The sequence below is a fragment of the Mus caroli genome, chromosome 1, assembly GCF_900094665.2.
Source record: "Mus caroli chromosome 1, CAROLI_EIJ_v1.1, whole genome shotgun sequence".
Taxonomy (NCBI): Eukaryota; Metazoa; Chordata; class Mammalia; order Rodentia; family Muridae; genus Mus; species Mus caroli.
In genome coordinates, this window is record NC_034570.1 from 162,769,845 (window position 1) to 162,792,105 (window position 22,261).

Sequence of the window (22,261 nt, forward strand, 5' to 3'; positions counted from 1 at the left end):
ACAGAGAGGGTTCTGAATGGGACACGTCATTCAAGGAAAAAAAAGTTGTTGAGTGCCCAGTAGAGATCGGCTGTTAGGCCAGAAGCCATGAGAAAATAGAGAAATCACTGGGATAATGCCTTTGTCCTTGGGGAGTTCTCGCTAGTCACTGAGGCCAACTACGCTCTGTGATAAAGCTGTAAGCTGGTTATCACATTGGCACAAAGAGTTCAGTTTGAGTCAATATTTAGTAAATACTTAAAACATGTGGGGATTCCTGGGACACTCACAGGAGACTGCTCAGAGTTCTTTCCATGTGCCGTCCACCGCCCGGAGTTTATTTTGTAGACTGGGCACGGCAACTAAAGCCAAAGGTACTTTTGTAATTGATCAGAAGCCACACAAGCAGGTAACAGGCAGAGCAGGTGACGTGGCAGTGAAGGAAACCCACTTACGGGCAGAGGAACACCCTAAAGGCACAGGGGACTGAAACTTGACATTCTGTGGGTCTGAGTGGGACTTTGGGGAATAGAGAAGTCAAAGGTCAGGGTGGAACTGGCTGTTGTTCTTTTAAATATCAGGCTCAACGGGGGACTCCATCACGTGAAGAAAGAAAAACACTGGTGGGTTTTAAGTGGGGAACTCTGCTAACTGCAACCTGAAAAAGTAGGTGTTCTGGACACCCCTCAACTATTGCTCTCCACTCTAAGGGGTGGAAAAGTGCCTGCCAACTTCCTCCACTAAGCCCCGGCCTCCAACCCTCCAAGATCTAAGAAGAAATGTCAATTTATTAAATGGGAGATGGAAGGGAGAGAGAGAACTGGGTCTAAATCCCAGGTCCCAAGCCCTACCACACCCTTAAGGCCCCCGGGCAAGGAGTGACCTCACTGTTCTTTCTTTTTTTTTTTTTTTGGCCCGGGCTTGAAGTTAAATGGCAAGCAGAACCACGTGGGGGTGCTGTCCCAGCCTGTTACTCCTTACTCTATCCTGTAGGAAGACGCTTCCTGGACCTGCATTTACAAAAGGCCGGCCTTTTTGTAATAGTAGGCTTCTCATAGAAACAGGCCTGCGATCCTGAGCTAGCTAGTCTACGCAGAAAGTTTCCTACTAGGATACAAATCTATGGCTGGTGAGTGGAGATTGAGGATCCCCTGGGCGGAGACCATTTGCAGCGGCGCCAAGGACTCAGCAGGTCCTTTACGGCTCATTCCTGCCTACTGACCACCTATCTTAAGCGCTCCAGCATTCCACGCGGCGGCGCCTTTAAACCCTCTCGGCCCTTGCCCCGCCTCTGGTCCGCCCCGTCTGAGGCGGGACCCCCCAGAAAACTCCAAGCCCGGCCGGGTCTTGAGCTCCACTCGCCGCTGCAGCCCCTGTCGTGCGTGCGTTCTCATCCAGCCCTCTTGGACGGTGAGCAGGACTGAGGGACCAAGGCAGCGGGGTGAGGGTTGAGGATTATGTGTGTGGTCTGTAGAAAGCAAGAAGCCAACACTTGAGACTTGCTTCTGGGAGCGTGGGGGTTGAAGACTGGCAGACGCTGGGGTCCCAACTGGGTGCCCCGCCCCGTGCTGTCAGGTCCGGTTCCCAAGCCTTCTCTACATTGTTCAGCAGTTAAGCAAGGCAAGCTTTACGGGTGCACAGACGGGGCGTCCGTCCCGACCCAAGAGGTCTGGTCCCAAGCCCCAGCCGTTCGCTCCAGCGTCGAGTTCTCTTTGGGGGGAGAAGGAAGGAGGGCGTCCGCAGGCTGCTGAGTGGCCGCAAGAACTAGGTTCTGGCGCGCGCTCCGGTCCATGAATTTACCGCGCGACCTTTTCACTTCCTGGTCCAGGAGCACGTGTGGGTACTGCCTGCCTTCTGTGACCCCGAGACCGCCCTTTTGTCCCCCCCTCCTGCTAGTTCGTTTGTCCGGGTACTCGGGGTCACCAGCTGGGGTCACTGGTCTCCCGGAGTTATTTGCACAGTAGCCTGGTCTTCTGTGAAACCCCCTTCTTCTGGAGTGCCTTTGACCTCGGACATCTCCGGGCTGCAGCCCTGACTGCACTCGGATGTGCCCTGTCTGTAGGGGTTGGCTGCTATCCAAACTCTCTTACCCTAGCCTGAGACCCGCTGCCCCCTCCCGTGCCCCCTGCTGCTGGGAAAGCCGGTGGTGGCCGCGGGCGGGCGGGCGGGCTGCCCAGACCTGCGTCACCCCAGTGGCGGGAGGGCGGTGGGTGACTCATCCACAGTAACGGCCCAGGCAGGGTGTGGCCGTGGGGGTGGGGGGACGGCTGAAGGGGCTGGGCCGGAAGTAGATTACCTCCTTATTGGGCTCTGCAGGCCTACCTGTGTTCCTATACGTTCTGGGATACGTGGTATCTGTGGAGCAGAAGCAGCGGTGATGGCAAGTGGAGGTGCGGTGTAGGAGACCAGTGGCTGGACGGGTCTCCTTGTTCCCTAGAGCAGTAGTCAGGGATAGCTCATCTCTAAGCTTCTCCCATTTTCTCTTCCCTGCAGCTTAGGGTACACCTCAGGCTGTGGGCCAAGGTAGGGAGGGGTGAGCAAGGTGCTAACGTTCCAAAGCGGCAAATAATCTTTGTCCTTGCGATCCCCTTGCATAACCTTGGTGTCTATGCTGGTCCCCAGGGGATTGGCCCCTAGTCAGTGTTCACCCCATGGCTTTGTCCTTCGAGATTGCCAAGTGTGGGCTTTTTAAGCACAAAAAGAAAAAAAAAATTCTTTCCTACCCAGGGTATGTCTTCTTTGATTCTCTACCCACAAACTGCATACGCCCTCCAGGTCCTCCAAAGCTGCCCCTTCCCCGTTCCCCGCTTCCCCAGTCTGGCTATACCCTGAGAACTGCTGGGATCGCTTTTGCCCCTTCGCCTAGAGCCTCCACCCAAGTCTGTGTGGAGTGGGTGTTCCTGCCCCGGGGGGGGGGCCCGGGGGGGCCCCCACCCTGCCTCCATTCCCATGTTTGGTACACAGACGCCATGGCAACGGCCTCCACCTCCTCCTCTCCTCCTGAGCAGCCCTTGTGGCTTCCTGTTTGTGGAGCTTAGCTTTCTCTTCTGCTCTGGACTCTAGGTGGTTAGGGGACTGGCCCCTGGTGGGGGAGGGTCTTCCCTAAGGCATCCCCTTAACCACAGTGCCCCCCACTGGCCTTTTGCCTACCCACGTGGCGTTTCTGTTTCAGAAGTTGGAAAGTTCCCTACATTCCACATGCCCAGGGAGAGGAGAGTCCCATTGTCTTCCCAACACGTAGTCATGAGCCCTAGAGTCCAACCCTCCAGCTTGTCTCCCTTGCCTGCCTTCAGCGTTGACGTTGAATGGGGTGAGGTAAACTGCCATCCATGGTTTGGGTGGAGCACGGGGTTGGAAAGCCTTTTATGACTCCTCCTCCTTTCCCAGTTATTGTTGTAACCTTGTGGGCCTGGTTGAGGATGGTTCCTAGGGCTACAATCAGCAGTAGAGTTCGTCACTGGCAGCCCACCAGGCAAGCTATCCAGTTGTCTTTACTTGGGATACCCAGTTCTAAGCATCTCCCACACCTGTGTTCCAGCTGGACACATCTCTTTAGCCCACCCCAGAAGGAGACTTGCCATTTTCTCTTTCTCTGAGGGAGGGCTGGGGCGGGTCTCCTGGGTGTAACCAGGGTGGGTCTCTCCAGCTGCAGCAGCCACAAGCCATCAGTCGCCTGCCTGCTTGCCTGCCTGCCTGCCTGCCTGAGGGGTAGGGAGAGAGACAGCTGCTGTCCAGGCAGGGCTGGTTGGGAGAGCCTAGTCTGAGAATCCCATCCCGTGGCTCTGCCACTTTGGGGTTCTAGGGTCATGGCCTCAGAGTGGAATGGAGACACTGCAGCTGGAAATGAACAGCCCTGCCAGCTGTGTCCAGTCTCCAGAGCTGGGAGATACTGAAAGGGTCATCTCTGGACTCTCTTCTTCCTCTCAACCCTGGTCTCTAGTTAGTCATTCTCTTGCCCTTTCTCTACCTGTGCCTGAGCTCCAGGCACACCAGCTCCTTGGAAACAGCCCCAGGCAGCGAGAGGAAAGCTGTTTCCAGAAGAGAGGTCTAGAAATTGCGCAGGTTTGCGTGTGATAGTGGCCTCTAGCCCCCTCCTTTTCTTTTCCTGTTTTCTGGCCATTCCTTTGTAGTCAGAGATTACAACACGCCCCCCACAGCCTGAGAGCTGAGTAGTTGTGGCTGGTCTATTGAGGGTGAGGGTGCTGGCTCCCCTTTCTGCCCAGGTCTCAGCCACTCCACTCAACTACCTGCGTTCATCAAGCTGAGTGTGTGTGTGGCCTGCGGTGTGGTGTGGGTCGGGACCCAGCCTGACATTTATCTGGTCTGGCTGGGGGACGTCTCCTAATGAAGTTTAAAAATAACTGATTTATGGGGAAGGATCCTGCCGGAAATATGCAGCTGGATAAACCCAGAGTAGAAAGGATCAGCCATGTTGGAGGGTGGGGGAGGGGAGTGACCCATCGCACAAACTCGTATGACATTATTAGCAATGGACTTATTAGCCTGGCTTCTTTGGCGGAGCACCAGAACCCACTGAGTGGGTGGTGGGAGTGTTTAACCTGGGGTGCATGAGAGAGGGAGCCAGAATGACGTCATCCCTTAAGACTGACCTGGCCTGATGCCAGATGTGGGCTCCCTTCCTCTCTCTGAATGGAGGCGCTTGTCCTGTGGATACCATTTTGTGAGCAGTCGGAGACAGCTGGCTCTATTTCAGGACCCCTAAACAGTAGCAGGGATTAGCTAATGAAGGACAATGTCCCTCCTCTGTTCCTGGCTCCTCTGGGCAGCAGAAGCTACTCCTGCACTCGGTCTCCGGGTTCCTGGGTGTGGCACCTGTCAGTAAAACAGTGGGTGGGGCAGGCTGCTCACAGTGAAATGCCTGCAAACTCAGGCCTGTGGTCAGAAGCCAGCAGCCCTTCCTAACCAGGGTCCTTAAGGAACCTAGCTATGCACTTTGCCACACTTCTTTCTCTTCCCAGGTTTCCTTGAATATCACACCCAAGTCTCTGGGTTAATTTCCCCTTTCTGCTGTAACAAACTATGAACTTAGCCACACACTGGATGCTCTGATAGTTTAGAAACTCAGTGGGAGATGCTGGGGGTGGGGTGGGGTGGGGTGGAGGGTGGGGGAGTGGCGCGTACTCACTGGGACTGAGGAGCTAGGGGAGGGTCCATTTCTTTTTCTTTTCTGGCTTCTTCGCCATTGCTTGTTTTGTGACCCTGCTTGACACCCACCCTGTCTTCACTTCTCCCATGCTGCCTTCCCCTTTCACTTAGTGAGTGAGAATGAGAACTCTCGTGACGGTACTGGGCCCACCTGGCTGAGACAGCTAATCATGCCATCTGCAAATGCATGCACACCCTGCTTTTTCAACTGTGTAAGATGATGTATCTCCAGGGTTTGGGAGTCACTATATGGCTACCTTCGGTGGGAGAGTAGGCAAGGGTGGGGGGTTAGTCTGCTGATCACGATTCCTAGAAGGGAAAGGAAGGAATCCATTTTGTCTGCTAGGTTTTTCTCAGGAAGTTCCCCCTGCCTACCTTTCCCAGCAAGCCCACCCAGACTGCCTTTGTCCCTCTGCTTCTATTAATTCCTGTAAGATGATCTGAACTGTGCAGCTTAATATTCGTTGTGTACAGTTTCCACTGCCAGCGCTCCTCCCTGAATCCTCTTGATAACACTATAGATATAGTGTAGAGCCAGAGTCTTCACTCTCTTCTACAGCCCCTAGTACAGCTCACAGATGCTCCCTGACAACCTAAGGGTTGACGGAGGGTAGTTTTCTCGCTCCCGCTCTTGGCATAGGTTTCCCATGTGCTCTGTGCTCTCATTTCCTGAATCATTTTTAAGGCTTCAAAGAGGAGGGTTGGAGGCTAGACTTCGCCTCTGTCAAGCTTCATCACTCCAAATGAGGAGCCGAACTAAAATCCTTTACCTCATCCTGCATTCCAGTGGGTCCCAGGCGTCATTCTAGACACAGGGCCATTCATTCAGCCGAAATGTCGTATCTGTGTGGCTTCCTACTGGCCAGAGTTCAGAGCCCTGCTGTGCTAGCTCCTGGCCAGGAGTTCCCCCCCTGTCCTCATAGGGGACATATGCACTGGATTGTAGAATGTTGACCGTGGGCCTAGTTCTGTCCTTTCCACAGCTCTTCGCCATCACCACAGCTGCTCAGAATGGCCAACAGGGGACCTTCATACGGCCTGAGCCGAGAGGTGCAGCAGAAGATTGAGAAGCAGTACGACGCTGATCTGGAGCAGATCCTCATCCAGTGGATCATCACTCAGTGCCGCGAGGACGTGGGCCAGCCCCAGCCTGGGCGCGAGAACTTCCAGAACTGGCTCAAGGACGGCACGGTGAGTACTGGATGGGTGAGCAGGGCAAGCAGGGTGAGCAGGGCTGATGCTGGGGGACCAGGGGCCGTTTTACACAGAGAAGAGGAGAAAGCGAGCATGCAAACCCAAGCTTGCCAGCCTGAGCGTCTTCCTGGGGGCCCATAGAGCTTCCGTGCTTTTCTGTCTCCATGGAGGAAAGGTCAAGGCGGATGTGCCTATTGCAGCAGGAGCTGATAGGTGCTGGTGATGTTTGCAAAGAGGGTAAGAAGGTAAGCGCCAGGCCGTGGTTCTGAAGTAGTGAGGAAAGACTAAACTCTGGCCCTTTATCTGGGTTCAGAGGCAGGAGGCACCTTGAGGCTCGCTCACCACAGGAAAGGCACCTCTCTGGCTCACTGTCTTTGGTTCTCTGACCTTCAGTAGTCCCATCCTCACTTCTGCCTGCCTGCTGCCTCTTCCAGGTGCTGTGCAAGCTTATTAATTCACTGTATCCTGAGGGGCAGGCCCCAGTAAAGAAGATCCAGTCCTCTATGATGGCCTTCAAGCAGATGGAGCAGATCTCTCAGTTCCTGCAGGCAGCCGAGCGCTATGGCATTAACACCACGGACATCTTCCAGACTGTGGATCTCTGGGAAGGTGGGCCAGGGGCCAGGGGCCAGGGCTGTTACCCGGCAGAGCAGGAGTTGGGCTGGGCCATCTTTACCAAAGAAAAAGGATAGCTGGTGGTTTTCCTGAGGACGTGTGTGTGTGTGTGTGTGTGTGTGTGTGATCAAGGATGGGGCATATTGCAGGTTGAGGTTGAAACAATGAATTATAGTTTGGATGCCAGGCTTGCAGATGTTGCGACAGATAGAATACTAGCATCTAGTAACCTACTTCTGCTGAGATGATATCACCGTTTTCTTCCAGGAAAGAATATGGCTTGTGTGCAGCGGACACTAATGAATCTGGGTGGGCTGGCAGTAGCCAGGGACGATGGGCTCTTCTCTGGGGATCCCAACTGGTTTCCTAAGTAAGTATCTGTGGGAAAGCCATAGGGCCTTGCTGGTACAGTATTCTTGCCTATTCCTGAATGTAGATAATAGAACCAGTCATTGCAAAGCATCTTTAGAATTCCAGAAGGTGGTGGTACCAGGTGGTGGTGGTGGCAATGACTGTCCTTTTGGAGAAACAAAGAGGTGCTTTTAGGCAGCTCAGGAGTCTCAGAAGCAGAGTGGGTGTCAGCTTACACACCTCAGGGAAGAATTTAACTGGATAGCTAGCCCCTGACCACCCCCTAACTAGTACTCCCTTTCTACCCAGGAAATCCAAGGAGAACCCTCGGAACTTCTCGGACAACCAGTTGCAAGAGGGCAAGAATGTGATTGGGTTGCAGATGGGCACCAACCGTGGAGCATCTCAGGCCGGCATGACCGGCTATGGGATGCCACGGCAGATCCTCTGATCATACCCTCTCCTTCCCCTGCCCTCCACGAATGGTTAATATATATGTATATATATGTTTTAGCAGACATTCCCTGAGAGCCCCTGGATTGCTAAGCTCCCCTCTGCCAGGGTTGGGGCTAACCTATCTTGTCACCGCTGGCAGGGCCTGATAATTGCCTCTCTCTCTCTCTCTCTCTCTCTGGGCTTACTAATGCATTCCTTCCCCCACAACCATCAAAACTGGACCAACAAAAACCCTGGGACCAAAGCCGCCTCCCCACAGCATCTTTTCTGCTTTCCTGACCTCTTCTTTCAGTCCATCCCTTGGCTAGGAGTCAGAGATTCTGCCCCATGGCCTGATGCTGCACCGACCCTTCCTTATATAAGGAGGCCTCTCCTACAGCTGTGGCTGCAGGGACTTAATTTATAGGGAGGGGCCTGTGGCTGTCACTCCAGCCACAGCTGGGCTGTACTTACCACACGTCTGGGCAGCTTTCCCTAGCAGAGGCCCTTTGGCTTCTTACTTTCCATTCCTCTCACTGTGGCTAAGGGGTGGAGCAGAGGTAGGACGGCTGCCTACCATGCTCTGGGGCTTGACGAACACGAGTTTGCTGATTTTAAATAAAAAGATCCCATTTTGTTTTGCATGGATTCTGGCTGTTTCTAGGGCCACTGCGCCCATTTCGGGGTAAGGGAGTCATACCAGGCAGGGAGGGAGGGTACAGATGAGAGGTTGCCAGGCTAAGCCCTGTCTTTATTTTCCCCACAATCCTCTCTCTGTCATCTGGTTTAGGGGAGGACAGGTTGGGTGGCCTGTGTCTGCAAGATAGGAGAACTTTACTCCTCAGTGACTTGGGCAGGTGGCCTGCTGTTCCTGGCCTGACAAGTACAGGTCTCATCTAACAGGAGATCTTTCAGGGAGATGGGGCAAGATGGCCCCCATGTTGAAGCAGGCAGTTCCAACTTGGGTTGCTGAAGGTGTGTGTGTGGGGGTGGGGGGTCATAGTGGCTGGCTGGAACCAAGAGCTGGAAAATGAGCAAAAATGAGTTGGTGGCTGTGGAGATGGACGCTTTGCCCCTTGGTCCTATGCACCTGTGGGCTGCATTCCAGGGAGAGCCTTGCAGAACAGACTTTGGCCTGGGACAAGATAATCCACTTGGGGACACTGTCCTCAGCCCAACTCATGAATGAATGCTTGCAGCTTGTAGGTCTTTTGTCATCTCAAGACTTCCTGTGCTGTCTCTGTGTCTTCCCATGGAGGACTTGAGGGACTCTAGGTCACCTAGTGCCCCACCCCTGCCCAGTCCAACCAGCCAGTCTCAGGACCATGATTTCCATTGTCCCTATCTCTGACAATACTGTGCTTGAGATTGATGATAACAGCAGTTTGTAACCAAAGGCCTCTAGTCTCCCCTCCTTCCATGCCTCACTGTGGCAGTCTCTTCCTGGAAACACCTACTGTGTGCCAGGCGCCATGCTGTCATTTATAGCCATCTGCCCCATGGCTTTCAGTCTAATCCTGGCACCATGCTATGGAGGAGATAGCATTTTCTTGCTTGCTGCACTCCCAGGGGCTGTGGCACAGATAAGATAGGCTGCAGCCTCTGTATAAATCTCCAGGGGGTTAGCTGTCAGTCCTTTATCTCTCCTTCAGGAAGGCTTTGTGGACTGCCAGTGTGAGAGAGTGATGTCATTGCAGACAAAACACTGAATCCACGGAAATTTTTTTTTTTAAACATCCTTTCCTGATTTAACTATTTCCAGTTACAACTGTTGTCAACACACTGCCATCTTCTGAGATGTGTGTGATGTGCCTCAGGACTGCCTGAGATTCTTAAGAGAAGTCGAGGAGGCCAATACACCTTGTCATTGCCCACATTCTATTCAATGGCTCTCACAAAGGGCAAGAAACATAGCCAAGGCCACCTAGGAATCACAGGAAGGAGCCCCAACTCGGCCTGGATAAAGTTCTAGTCCTGCCTTTGCTGTTACAGCCACAAGTCGGGATGTGGAGAGACTGGAGAGATGTAATGGGAGATGTTCCTCGTTCTGTAACATTATAGAGAATGGTTTCTCCTAAGTCTCCTTGGATGATCGTGTAAGCCCAGAGTGGAAAGGGCTGCCATAGTGAATGCTCATAAAGGCCCAGGAAGCGCAAGTGAGGGGATAGAAAGATAGGCTTTGTGTGCACCTGGGAGACTGCTGCTGTCCACTGGGGCTACAGACCTCCACCACTGCACAGCTGAAAATGATCAAAGAAGTTCCCGCTGGCCCGATCCCTCTCTCTAGAGCAACATTTCAAAGGCAGACAATCAGTGGGGTCCAAGAGATGCTCATTTTCCTTCCAGCTGTGATCTCCAGCTGCCCAGCTTAGAGAGGGATCGAAAAGTTTCTTAATCGATTTCAGTAGGTGTTCAACTCTGTCCTGGTTAATTAGTTAGTTAGATAGTTAGTTAGTTTTTGTCAACTTGACACAAACTGAAGTTATCTGGAAAGAAGAATTTCTATTGAGAAAACACCTCCCTCAGATTGGCCTGGAGGCAAGTCTGTCTATAGGGCATTTTCTTGATTGGTAATTGATGTGGGAGGGCCCAGCCCACAGTGGGCGGTGGCACCCCTAGGCAAACGGTCCTGGGTGATGTAAGGAAGCAGGCTGAGCAAGCCGAGAAGACCCCTCGAAGCTTTTGCTTCAGATGCTGCCTCCAGGTCCCCACCCTGAGTGCCCACCTTGACTCACCTCCGTGGACTGGGACTTAGGATGTGTAAAGCAAAGAAATCCTTTTCTCACCAAGCTGCTTTTGGTCCTGATGTCTTCATTGAAGCAATAGAGAAAACTAAGACAAAACCATTTGGGGGCCTGGCATCTTAAGGTCTTACATCGTTATTTCCTGTCTCTTGCTTTTTAGCTCTTTGCCCCTGCGGAAGTCAGTTTCACTCCTGATCTGACTCTTCTAACTTTTCAACCCCTGGAACTCAGTTGGGTCCCGATGCCAAGAGAAACAGCTCCATTGTACAATGTCCCCCTTGCTTGTCATCGACCAGGTCCCATTCTCTGTATGTATTTTGTAACTGATACTGGAGCATTCCAGATACCTAAAACAATCTCCTTCGAGACCTCGCCATGGTTCGTTCGCTCTTTTATCTCCTCAAAGCTTTGTCCAAATATCACCTTTCCTGACCACCCTACTTCAAACCACACACCACCCCAGCCTGCATCTCCTTCCCCGGTGCCATTTATGACTGTCCCAGGGGCAATGTTTTACTTATTCATGTTCAATCTCCACCCATAGAATCTACAGGGTTTTATTGGTTTTGTTCCTGGAGAGTGGTGCTACAGGTGCTGGATAAATATTTGTTGAATGGATGAACGAATGATTGTGGAACCACCAACTTGCTCTCAAATCCCCTGGCCTAGTAAGATAGGGTCCAGCCAGACTAGGGCCACAGCAACGTAGCCTGTCATCGGGTCTGAGATGGGACCCGACCAAGTCTCCCGCTCTTTCCTCGTGTTAATTTTCGCAAAACAAAACCCCAAGCCGTAAAGTAGACAGAGGGTAGTGTACAACGTGTGCCCTGGGAGAAGGGAAAGCTGAATTGTGATTTGAGATGGAGGAGGCGGAGGGGGAGGAGCACGGGAGGAAGAGGGCAGAGTCGACTTTGGTTCACTTACTTTGCCCTCCGCTGTGAAGCGCGGGGTGGGGGTGGGGGCGCGGGGGNNGGGGGGNGGGGTGGGGGGGTGATGATGGATGGATGTGGAGGGGTTGAGGAAGTAGGCGTGGCCTAAGGTGGCCAATAGAAGGGAGAATTAGAGAAGGGCAGGAGCAGAGAGGAGGGGGAGGGGCTCAGAAGCTCCGCCCAGTTTAGCTTACCTGTGAGAAAAAGCTGCGCTCTGTGCGGTCCCTGTGTGTGTGTTTACCCAGGTGTTTGAGGACTGACCAGACCTAGGCTCAGGGACCCCTGGTGGGAGAGATGAGTCTGTGAAGAGACTGCCCGTGAGTGTCTGTCTGTCCAGGGTGGAGGATAATGGGAGGGTAGAGGTGTAGGTTCTGTGTGCGTGGGCCTCCGTGTGTTTGTCCACTGAGAACAATAGACGTCATTCCTCTCCTATTGCTGTTTGAGAACCTGGCAAAGGGCCCGAGGCACAGTGGAACCGGGAGAGGGCTGGGTAACAGGACTCCAGCGGAGAGACAATAAACGGCCTGGGATAAAATTTGTTGGAGAAAAGGCTGGACGAATGAATTAGGAACCAACTGTCTCTTTTCGAAGAAGTAGATTTTAGTCCCAGTGGGCAGGGAGGTGGATTATACAGAAAAATGCCCTGAAGTTGCATCTAGAGAAATTTCGGTTAGACAAGGAAAGATGATCCTCTTGCCCCGAAAGGTTATTAGCCTCTGGAATCTCTCAAGGGTCGGAAGGAATGGCTTCAATAAATAGGACAAATCTCATTTCCTAATGGAGGAAGATAGGTCTGCCGTTCTGCCTGGAAATGCTCAGATACACCCCTTTCCATGTGTGTTTTTCAGCCCTTCCCGGGGTTCTATGTCAGACTCTACAGGTTGACTTTATTTATTGATATATGACCTCTTTGCTCAAAGACTCGGTGGCCCTGAAGGGAAACAACACGGACGCGAGCCATGATGATTCTTGAAGCCATTGAGACATGCCTTTGACGAAAACATGCAGGGCTCTATGGAAGGCTTCACTTGTCAACTCCTCAACAGCCTGGTGAATTCTGGAATACCACAGGGGTCAGAGGTGACCTATATCAGGGATGATACTCTCTCCCATCTGCCCAAGGAAATATGGGAACCTGCAAGGGAGACTTTTGGGATATCGAGCAGTCACTGGCTTTGTGGGGTCAGAGGTCAAGTGTCTGTGGGTAGAGAGAGGGTAGTCTTTTTTTTGGAGGGTGGACACGATCATAGAGGCTCAATGAGTAAGGTTGAGAAGGCAAAGGCAGACAGGTCACATGACTAGAAGAGGTCACATGACTAGGAGAGGCCACATGACTAGACTCTGAAGTGTGTGTGGAGAGATGATAGAGGCATTCCCTCAGACACTGGGGCCGTCATTCTGTTCTATTACCCCTTTGGTCGAATATGACGTTTTAGATGGTTTTCTAGTAGGGAAATATGGTACGGCTCAGTGTGTGATAGAAGCAAGATGGTGGTGATATTTGCGATTATATTTTATTTCACCCTATGCTTGGGGCTCTTGTGTTTTGGGTTTGTCCTTTCATTATTTCAAAATGTAACCCTTGAACAGGTGAGGAACCTGCTGGGTCTTTTGGGGTGTCCGGGTGTGATATCTGCAATTAACAAGACAAATGATCTCTGCTTTCTTCCACTTTTCCTGTAAGAAGAGTGAGGAATCAATTATAAAACAGCGTGACTTGTGGTATAATAAGAGGGCTTAGGTCTTAGGGTGATCTCCAGGATGAGTGCCATGGCCCACCATCATCACCATCATCACCATTATCACCATTATCACCATTATCACCATCGTCATCATCACCATCAGCATCACAGTCGTCATCTCCATGCCTCTACCATATACTGAGCCATATATCCCTACTAGAAAAACTGATTTTAAAAATTGGATTATTCCATACACCTGGAGGCATATAAAGGGAGGCCGGGGGTGGTGCTACGTGCCCTTGGGAGATGAGGCTATGCAGAAGTGGACTATAGATCTTTGACTTTCCAGATGATGCTCAGGAGGGGAGGATCAGATCGTCAAAGGAGGTTCAAAGAGAAATAAGTACCGTGGGCAGTTCCCAAAGGGAAATAGTGGGTTCTCCCCCCCTCCCCCGCAGGGTCTCATGTGGTTGGCCTTGAACTTGTGGCAGCCTTCCTGCCTCAGCCTATGGCTGGAATTACAGGGGTTTGCCACCGTATCTGATGACTGAATAATTCTGAGCCAGACAACAGAGTTACAGGCTGTGCTTTGTGCGAAAGCTCTGTGAGGCTACCAGGTAAATGGTCTGAAATTTGGGTCAGGATTGTTGCAGTTTCTCAGGCTGAAGTGACAGTCACCAGGGTTGAGGGTAGAACATGAAGGAGAGAGGAAAGGATTAAGAAAGACATTGTTAAGTAACTCACAGGTTAGTGACTGCTGGGATGAGAAACCCACGAAGAGAGGGCACTAACCTAAAATACAAATGCTTCTTCCCATTTTGTAGAGGAGACTGAAAGTCATAGAATACCAGTGAACCTAGCCCAGCCAAACTAACGGAACGACTGAAATCTAAACTCTAGATGGCATGAGTCCGAGTTGTGGGGTTCCCTGTGAAGTGACTGACCCTGAAGAAGGGGTTCAGCCTGCAGCTGACTTGAGTTGTGGTTTTCCTGTGAGTGGAGGCCAGGGCCACAGTGGAGGAAGGGAGAGGTCGGGCTCCGCAAGGGGCACCGGAAGTTCATCTCCGCGGCAGCCACCTCTCTCTCAATGGAGATCTGGCTGCTTTGCATGGGAGCTGACAGAGAGCCGGAGGCATTGCTCCTGGATCCTGCTTCTGTGGGTTTCTGTGCTCAAAGCAGCCTGACCTTCTCAGACCTCTCTCAGATAGTCCCATTTTTTTTTTTTTTACCTCCAGCAACAGAAGCCACTACGACCACCAAGACAATACCCAAGAGGTGTGCTTTCAAGACACTTGGATATTTATTGATCCAGAGAGGCTTGTAACCTCCTGGTAAGGCTTTAGTACTTCATATCCTTTGGAGAGAGCAGAAAGGCTGAAGCTTAAGGAGTTGGAGTGATTTGCCTGGAGTCCTAGGGTTTCTGGGAACAGAAAAGCTATGTGTTCCATACAGATCTCCCGTTGGCTTCTGGTTCTCAGAACCAAAAGTGTTGCAACTAGAAGGAGCTCAGAGCTCAGGAGTTTGAACTGGCTCTGTGTGAACTAAAATCCAGATTCCTAGACTCTGGTCACCAATCAGTTGATATTGAAAGTCAAGCGCCCTTGGGGATGGGACTGGCTTTAGACCTCAAGGAACACAGGATGGAATGTTCTTCTAACCACTAGGAGTTCCAAGTGGCTAAACATGTCTGTTGTCAAAATGATATCCTCCAGCACGGGGTGAGGAATGCAGATCCCAGAAGGCTTATTAGATCTGTAGACATGGATCCCGGCTGGGCATTGAACTGCATCTCAAACGGACTCTTCAATCTTTAGGCAACATGTCCCAGAAGACTGGAAAACGTTTCTCTAACAAGAAAACTGAGGTCTTGAAAGGGCCCCGGCCTGAGCCAGAAACAGTTGTCCCTACCCCCTCAACCCTAGCTCTGTTTGGTGACTGTGGTGGGGTTGCCAGGGGAACCAGGCTGTGCAACTTCCTGGCTTTGGCGTTTTTTCCCCCTTGTTGGCCTTATCTCGGCATCCGCCACCCAGTCCAGGGCTTCGTGCTGGTCACGTAGGAGGGGAAGCGGGTGCCAGGCGTGTCGAGGACACCAAGAGAACACTGGCCCAAGTATCAGATGGGCAGGAGGGTGGTGAATGGGAAGTTGAGAGGTCCAGGAGGGTGGGCAGGGGCACGGGCTCATTAATGTCTTTTTCTATGGCTTAGGAGGTTCCTGGCAAATGAGGATGTGGAGAATTGTGACTAGCCAGGGGCTCTTTCTGCCCTAACTCTCACCTCTCAGCTCTCTCACAGCCGGATCCCAGCATCACCTGCATGTTTGCTCCATTCCAGACCTACAGTCTCCAGCCCCAAGCACACCCAGTGGTCCCTACACCAACACCAACAACCCTGCTTCCGAAGTTCTGTGCACTTCGGCTCTTTCTGCCTGGTTCAGGATTACTTTCTGTGTTTTGGGCTTCTCCTTTCTCCCCGTTGCAGCTCAGTCTCTTGGGCAGTCATGAAGAACAGGAAAGAGAAAGGGGGGGGGGGGTTGAAGACAGATGGAACGCAGCTAGCAGTTTAAGTGAAGTAATTCGTGCATTTAAGCATTTATTTATGTTTTGAGCCTTACTTTGATTTGAAAAGAATTTAGGGTGGTTTGGAGAATTTAAGTGTTCCAGGAAAGGCGGCGGGCGACGCAACCCTCAAGCTTCAGACAGTTTAGAAAAAAAAAAAAAAAAAAAAGAGAGTAAGGTCCTTTCCTGAGTCCTGATGTTTGCACTGCACTAAGGACAAGACCCCCGCATGGCTGAGGGGAAGAAAACACTGCAAACTGATTTTCAAGCACGGTCTTATCTTCATACCCCTGTCCCAATCCCCCAGGGACCGGGCCTATCCTTCTTTCCCAGGAGGAAACCAGGCCCAGGCCAGGGTCAAGCCTTGGGAGACTTTCAAATCATTGCTGTCCTTTTCCGTTCTGTTCCTCCAGAGAACACAGCATGGGAGAGCTTCCTCCTGGCCCTCCAAGACTGGATTTTTGGCTAGGAACCAGACTCAGAAGAGACAGCTTTGCTGAGGATCAAATGGATACCCCCTAAAATGGAAGCAGAGGCTGTAGAAGACCTAGGAGATGGAGGTGACTCCTGGCCTCAGGAACTCTGAGGACTGAGTGTAGAAGTTCAGAGAGATCATGAGGAGTTGCCTTATGCATGTAACACAAATCCCTCTAAAGAATGTAGAGTCTCATCTCATTCTCTGTCCGTGAGCAGCCACCTCATCCTGTTTCCTTCCTCACTTAGCTACGTAGTGTCATTCCTCCTAGTGCTGGGAGGCTAGGTTCTTCCTAGTGCTGGGAGGCTAGGTTCCTCCTAGTGCTGGGAGGCTAGGTTCCTCCATGCATTTCAGAGGGGCAGGAGGAAGGGGAGGACAGGGAGTGGCAGAGAGCCAGTGTCCCCCCTCATTGCTCTTAGACAGGAGATATGCTTAACTGAGAAGCCAGACTTTATTTTAATAGCTCTGCTGGACCATTTCTCCCAGGCTCCTCCCACTAAATGTGCTTACTCATCAGAGTCAAACTTCCTGAGTCTCCTGCCTCAGCTAGTGTTGGGGCTCAAGGGCCAGCAGGGTGATTGGCCAGGCACTCTTCAGGGTTCCAAGGGACGAAAAGGCTGTTTCAGGGTCAAGTCCAAACCAGAACGAACAGGCTGGGCTTGCCTTCATGCCTCTCCTGGATTCTGACCCCTGGGTAGCAATCTAGGCCTTATTCTGGGGGCTTTCCTGGGAGTGGTGCCATGGTAGAAAGAGTTAGACAGCTGGAGGTAACTGCCTGAAGTCTCAGGAGATAAGGGTAGGATATTGCTGTGCTTTTGAGCCATATTTTGCTGAGAAAGCTCCTTCTCAGTGCCTGGGTCCTGGCTGTGTGAGGCCCGAAGCTTATGTAGTGTTGGAAGCTTCAGTTGAGAAAAGCAATATGAAATTATTAATGCAAAATTAAATACAGAGACAAACACTTGTAATAATAAAGCTGGAATAATTACAAGCTTTAAGCACTCTGGAAAATGTCACCAAGATCCGCCACTGCAGGAGGAGTCATATGCTTTGTGAATGGCTATTCCACCCCTGCCTCTCAGTCTCTTTGAATAATAATGATTTTATAACCTGTAAGACAACCCAGTCTTCTCGGGATGTGGATTGAACAACACTTTTATTATTATTGATAGAGTAGAATGCTCCTCTTCACGGCTTGTTGTGGGCAAAATCACATCGGTTTTTATTGTTCTTGTCAAATTTGGGGAAATTTGTATTACATTTCTTTCTTACAGGAGGTGTAGGATTTCAGAGCATCCTCGGTGATTAATCTTACACGTTCTTGGAATTGACGGCACTCAGTAATTAGCTTGTCACTGGTCCTGCTCTTGCTTTGCTAATATGAGCTTCACGCATTCTCTATCAAGGTCAACCCTTCATGTTAAATCGACAAGGAATTTCCCATTTCCCCAGATCTTTGTGTCATTCCCTTCTCCTTGTTAAGTGGATCATTCCGCTCACCAGAAGCGTCATCTTACTCCTTCAAATTTCATCTGCTCCTCTCCCGGAATTACCTTTCTCTGTGGTATAATTTTAAAATTGTTTTAATTTGCCTCTCAATTTCCGAGTAATTCCCACCGATTTCGTGGCTCGCTTTTGCGCTTTCCACTCCGTGAGCTATCCATCTTAAGTTCATCTCATGCCCTTGGAGGCATACACTTAAAGACGGAAGAAGAAAATGTCTGTATGTGTCCAAATCAGAAATCTTCTAAATTCGACTTGCCTGATTGGCATTTCAAAAAGTTGGCATCCTCGGATTTAGCTCAGTGGTGGAGTCAGTGAATTTGATTCTTGCTTTAAGGAGATTGCTCAGTGGGCAAAAGTGTTTGCTGCAAAATTGTGCCTGACCTGAGTCTGATTCCTGGATGTGGTAGCTCACATCTGCATTTATGTGGTATCTCACATCTGTATTTACATGGTAGCTCATATCTGTGTTCATGTGAGTTCGTGGCATTCCTTTTATATATTTTTTTAAAGATTTATTTATCTATTTTATGTATGTGAGTATACTGTCACTGTCTTCAGACACACCTGCAGAGGGCATCAAATCTCATTTCATATGGTTGTGAGTCATCATGTGGTTGCTGGGAATTGAACTCCGACCTCCGGAAGAACAGTCAGTGCTCTTAGCCGCTCAGCCATCTATCTCTCCAGCCCTGTTCATGGCACTTTTGCGTGGGGATGGAAAGTAGAAACAGAATAATCACGCTACCCCACCCCATCCCTGCCTGGCGCACATGCACCACAAATATAGAAATAAATAAAAACATCAGTCCAAGTTGGAATAGCCTCATCAACTCCCTCCCCTCAGGGTGCAGAGGACTATGCAGAATATGAGGTGAATTATTGTGAGAGCCAGAGGGGATGGTAGACACCAAAGAAACAGTGTCTTCCAGACACAAGAGGGCTGACACACATTCAAACTCATGAAGCTGTGGTAGTAAATACAGACACTGCACAGGTCCAAGCCAAATGGGGGAAGCGAACATGAACCCCTCTCCCTAACCAAGAAACTGTGTCTGCTTGACAACTGCTCGCAAAGGAAAAGTTAGTCTCTCCAATGGAGTCTCACTGGGTGTCCAGACCACACGGAAGGGCAGGTCCCAGGCCCAGTGGTAGATGCCCAGTACAAAAGGAGCTCTATGGTAATTTTGTATTATGTTGCTTTGCTTGGACATTTGTCCCCTCTCTTTACTGGTCTTTTGCTTGTATATGATGTTTTCTGAACCTTGTGGTTTTATGAACTTACATTTGGTGTGGCTCTCTGAATGTTTATGTTTATCCTGCATTTTCTCTCTCCCTTAAAAAAAAATCACTTTGGTTTCTAAAGGGAGAGAGTAGGAAGATGTGGAGTTGGAAGTGTGAGGAGGTGGAGATGAGGGAGGGGAAATTAAAATACATAAATAAAATAAAATGGAGTTTAAAGCAGAATATTCAATTGTTTCAGCATTTTAAATATATTTTTATTTCATTTTTCAAATCTTTGAAAATACATTACAGGGTATGGAGCGATGGTGCTCTTTCAAAGGACCCAGGTTCTATTTGCAGCACCCACATGGCAGATCATAACCATCTGGAATTCCGGTTTCAGGCGATCCAGTGCCACCTTCTGGCCACTGGAGGTACTGCAGGTATATGGTGCACAAACATTAATTCAGTCTTTATACTCACCTACATAAAAATAATACATAAGAAAAGTGTTCAAAAAACAGTTAAAGAAAATGTTAACATATTCTTGTTATACTTACTTCACAGTGTAGCTGCAGAATGAAGCCCACTGCCCTGGTGTACTTGTCGAATACCTGCCTCTTCATCCCCAGAACTTGTGAATACTTAACCTTACATGGCAAAAGAGGGTTTAGATGATTAACTTAGGGAGGCTGAGATGGGAGATGATTGAGACTGTTCAGGGTGGGTGGAGTCCATGGGCTTTGTGGATAGTGGAAGGGGTCATGAGCCAAGGAACAGGGGCAGCCTTCAAAGCAATAGAAACTCTAGGAGGATTGAATCTTTGTTGATGCTGTAATTTTAGCTCAGTGAAGTACACCAGACTTTAAAACTTTAGTAAATTTGTGTTTATTTAAGCTCCTAAGTCTTGGTCCATAGCAGCAGTGGAAAGCTAATACACAGGGCTCAGATAGATTTAAAACGGGAAGACTTAGTGATTCAAAGAGAAGAGAAAAAGGAGAAATACGAGTGGTGAACTGATTTGGGTGCCATGGGGGCAGCTGTTCTCTGATTGGACTTCAGACGTGTATATAACTATGTATGCTAAATTGTTGTGTCTTTTTCTGGACACAGAGAACTTCATTTTTTACTAAGCATTGATTAAAAATGGAATCCTCACTTAATGTCTTGTTTTCTATTCTTTGTATGTGTATGCATGGTGTGGTGTGCATGCATGTGTATATATGTGTGCTTACATATGTGCTCATTGCATGTGTGTGCATGCATGTGTATATATGTGTGCTTACATATGTGTTCATTGCATGTGTGTGCATACATGTGTATATATGTGTGCTTACATATGTGCTCATTGCATGATGTGCATGCGTGTGTATATATGTGTGCTTACATATGTGTTCGTTGCATGTGTGTGCATGCATGTGTATATGTGTGTGCTTACATATGTGTTCATTGCATGTGTGTGCATGCATGTGTATATATGTGTGCTTACATATGTGCTCATTGCATGATGTGCATGCATGCGTGTGGAGACTGGGGTTGGTGCTGGGTTTCCTCTTTCAATTGATCTCCACCTTACACACTGAAGCAAGATCTCTCACTTGAACCCAGAGCTCACTGATTTCGCTAATTTATGAAGCCAGACTGCTCTGGGACCTGCTCTGGGAATCACAGGAGGGACTGTCATATCTGCCACACCCATCAGGCATTTATGTGGGCTTGTGGGTTACGAACTTTGGTCTTCTGGCTTGCGTGGACAGTATTTTATCCAATGAACCAGCTCCCCACGTCCACGTACAGGTTTACAGCACCAGCAGTTAGGGGAATACTTTTTCACAGACTGGCTTCTGGCTTTGTTCATTTCCAACTGCATTTTCCCTCCATTTCCAGATCCGTTAGGCAGCAGGTACCACAGTCCAACTATATGGAGAATATGGCTGATAGGTTGCCGCCTGGATGTCCGATGAGTTGATTTAGTCGCCTGGTCTAAGGAGTGTTTCAGGAAGTTTTCCTAGCCTGGAAGAGTCATAACTGTATGCGCGAGTGATGGAAACCACACCAGCATGTATCACTAAATCCAGAATAAATGTTTCTTTAAATCAACTTACGTGGCACAAATACATGACTAAGCAGACATATTGCTCAGGGCTTTGCTATGAGCCTCCCAGTGGCTCACACCAAACAGCAGCCTGGAGCGAGGCACTGCTAACTGGGAGATACCTTCAGGCAGAACACTGGGGAACGATTTCCTGATGGCTCACTTGTCACCCTCCTCTCCCTGCCTTTAACTGTTCCTGCGGTGTGGCAGTCCACGTTGAGGAAAGAACACATCCTTTGTTTTGCAGTGCCCTCTTTTTGGCCTTACTTTGCTGTTTGGTGTGGGGGCTAATAACTGCCTAAGAGAGGTGTGGCTAGTAATTGGATTCCCAAAGAGATAAGGGTTGAGGAATCCAGGGAATGAACTACACAGCTTTTTGGATTAAGCAGCAGTGATGGCAGCAGTAGAATCGGTGGTGGTGGTGGTGTGGTGGTGGCAGGCGATTGCCTCCCTTCCTCTACTACCTACTACTAGGGTTTGTCAACAGCTTTCCACACTTAGGTTGGAGTAAGGTTCTCTAAGACAAGTTTGGAGGGAGACTTGGGGGTCTGGAAATAAACATCTGAGAAAGAAAAGCAATCACTGGTTGGTAAGAGGTTTTGTGGGGTGTGGGGTGTGCAGGATTCCAGGTCTGCTCAGTCCTGTCCTGTAGATCTTACTAAGGTACAAAGGATCAAGGTGAAACTGGGAAAAATCTTAAATCCTGAAACTATTCCCAGGAGACGTGTTAAAAGCCAGGTTCCCCTAAGTCCCTGCCATGGATTTTGACTTTGTTTAGGGTAGGACTTACATTTTGAGTTTGTTTATATTTATTTACTGAAATGCATTGCTATGCTGCCCAGGTTGGTTTTGAACTTCCTGTCTTAGACTCCTTGTATTTTCAGTAAACTCCCTCAGATCTAAGCTTGAGACCGCATACGCATCTTCAGGGCTAGAAGTGTTCTTTGGTCTAGTCAGACTCCCTCCTGCTGTGGAATGTGTTTGGTTTAATACTGCTTGCCTCTCAGCAGCCTGAACTCTCATCAGGTTTGGTTTGAATCCTCCCGGAACCCGGTAGCGGTAACCATGGTAACCTAGGGTGGAAGGGTTTTTGAGGGGAAAACCAGGATCCTCGGCTTAGCTCTTGGGGTCCTGATAGTTGAGCCCTCCGGGACCCATGGAAAGTAGTAGACCCTTTAAAGTCTGAACCTGGCTTGAACTGGGTTAAAGCCAAAGTGGCCATGATGGGCGTATCCAAAGGGCTCAACCTTCAAGAGCCTGGTTCCAGCTACTCTAGGGCGGGAAAAGGTTGAGGGAGGGGTTCCTGCTTCTAAGTTA

At 49.9% G+C, this 22,261-nt stretch overlaps 1 protein-coding gene across 2 annotated transcripts; it reads left to right on the plus strand.

The window, feature by feature from the left end:
* The first annotated feature begins 1,042 nt into the window (after positions 1-1,042).
* On the plus strand, positions 1,043-8,388 carry Tagln2 (transgelin 2). Of its 2 annotated transcripts, none has more exons than XM_021159137.2 (5): positions 1,043-1,420; positions 6,129-6,336; positions 6,774-6,948; positions 7,222-7,324; positions 7,615-8,388. In XM_021159137.2, exons 2-5 carry the CDS (start codon positions 6,157-6,159, stop codon positions 7,754-7,756), a joined length of 600 nt encoding a protein of 199 aa, XP_021014796.1. In that variant the 5' UTR covers positions 1,043-1,420; positions 6,129-6,156; the 3' UTR covers positions 7,757-8,388. The 2 variants fall into 2 exon arrangements, with proteins under 2 accessions (XP_021014796.1, XP_021014792.1); XM_021159133.2 differs by having other exon boundaries at positions 1,051-1,389.
* The last annotated feature ends 13,873 nt before the right edge of the window (positions 8,389-22,261 follow it).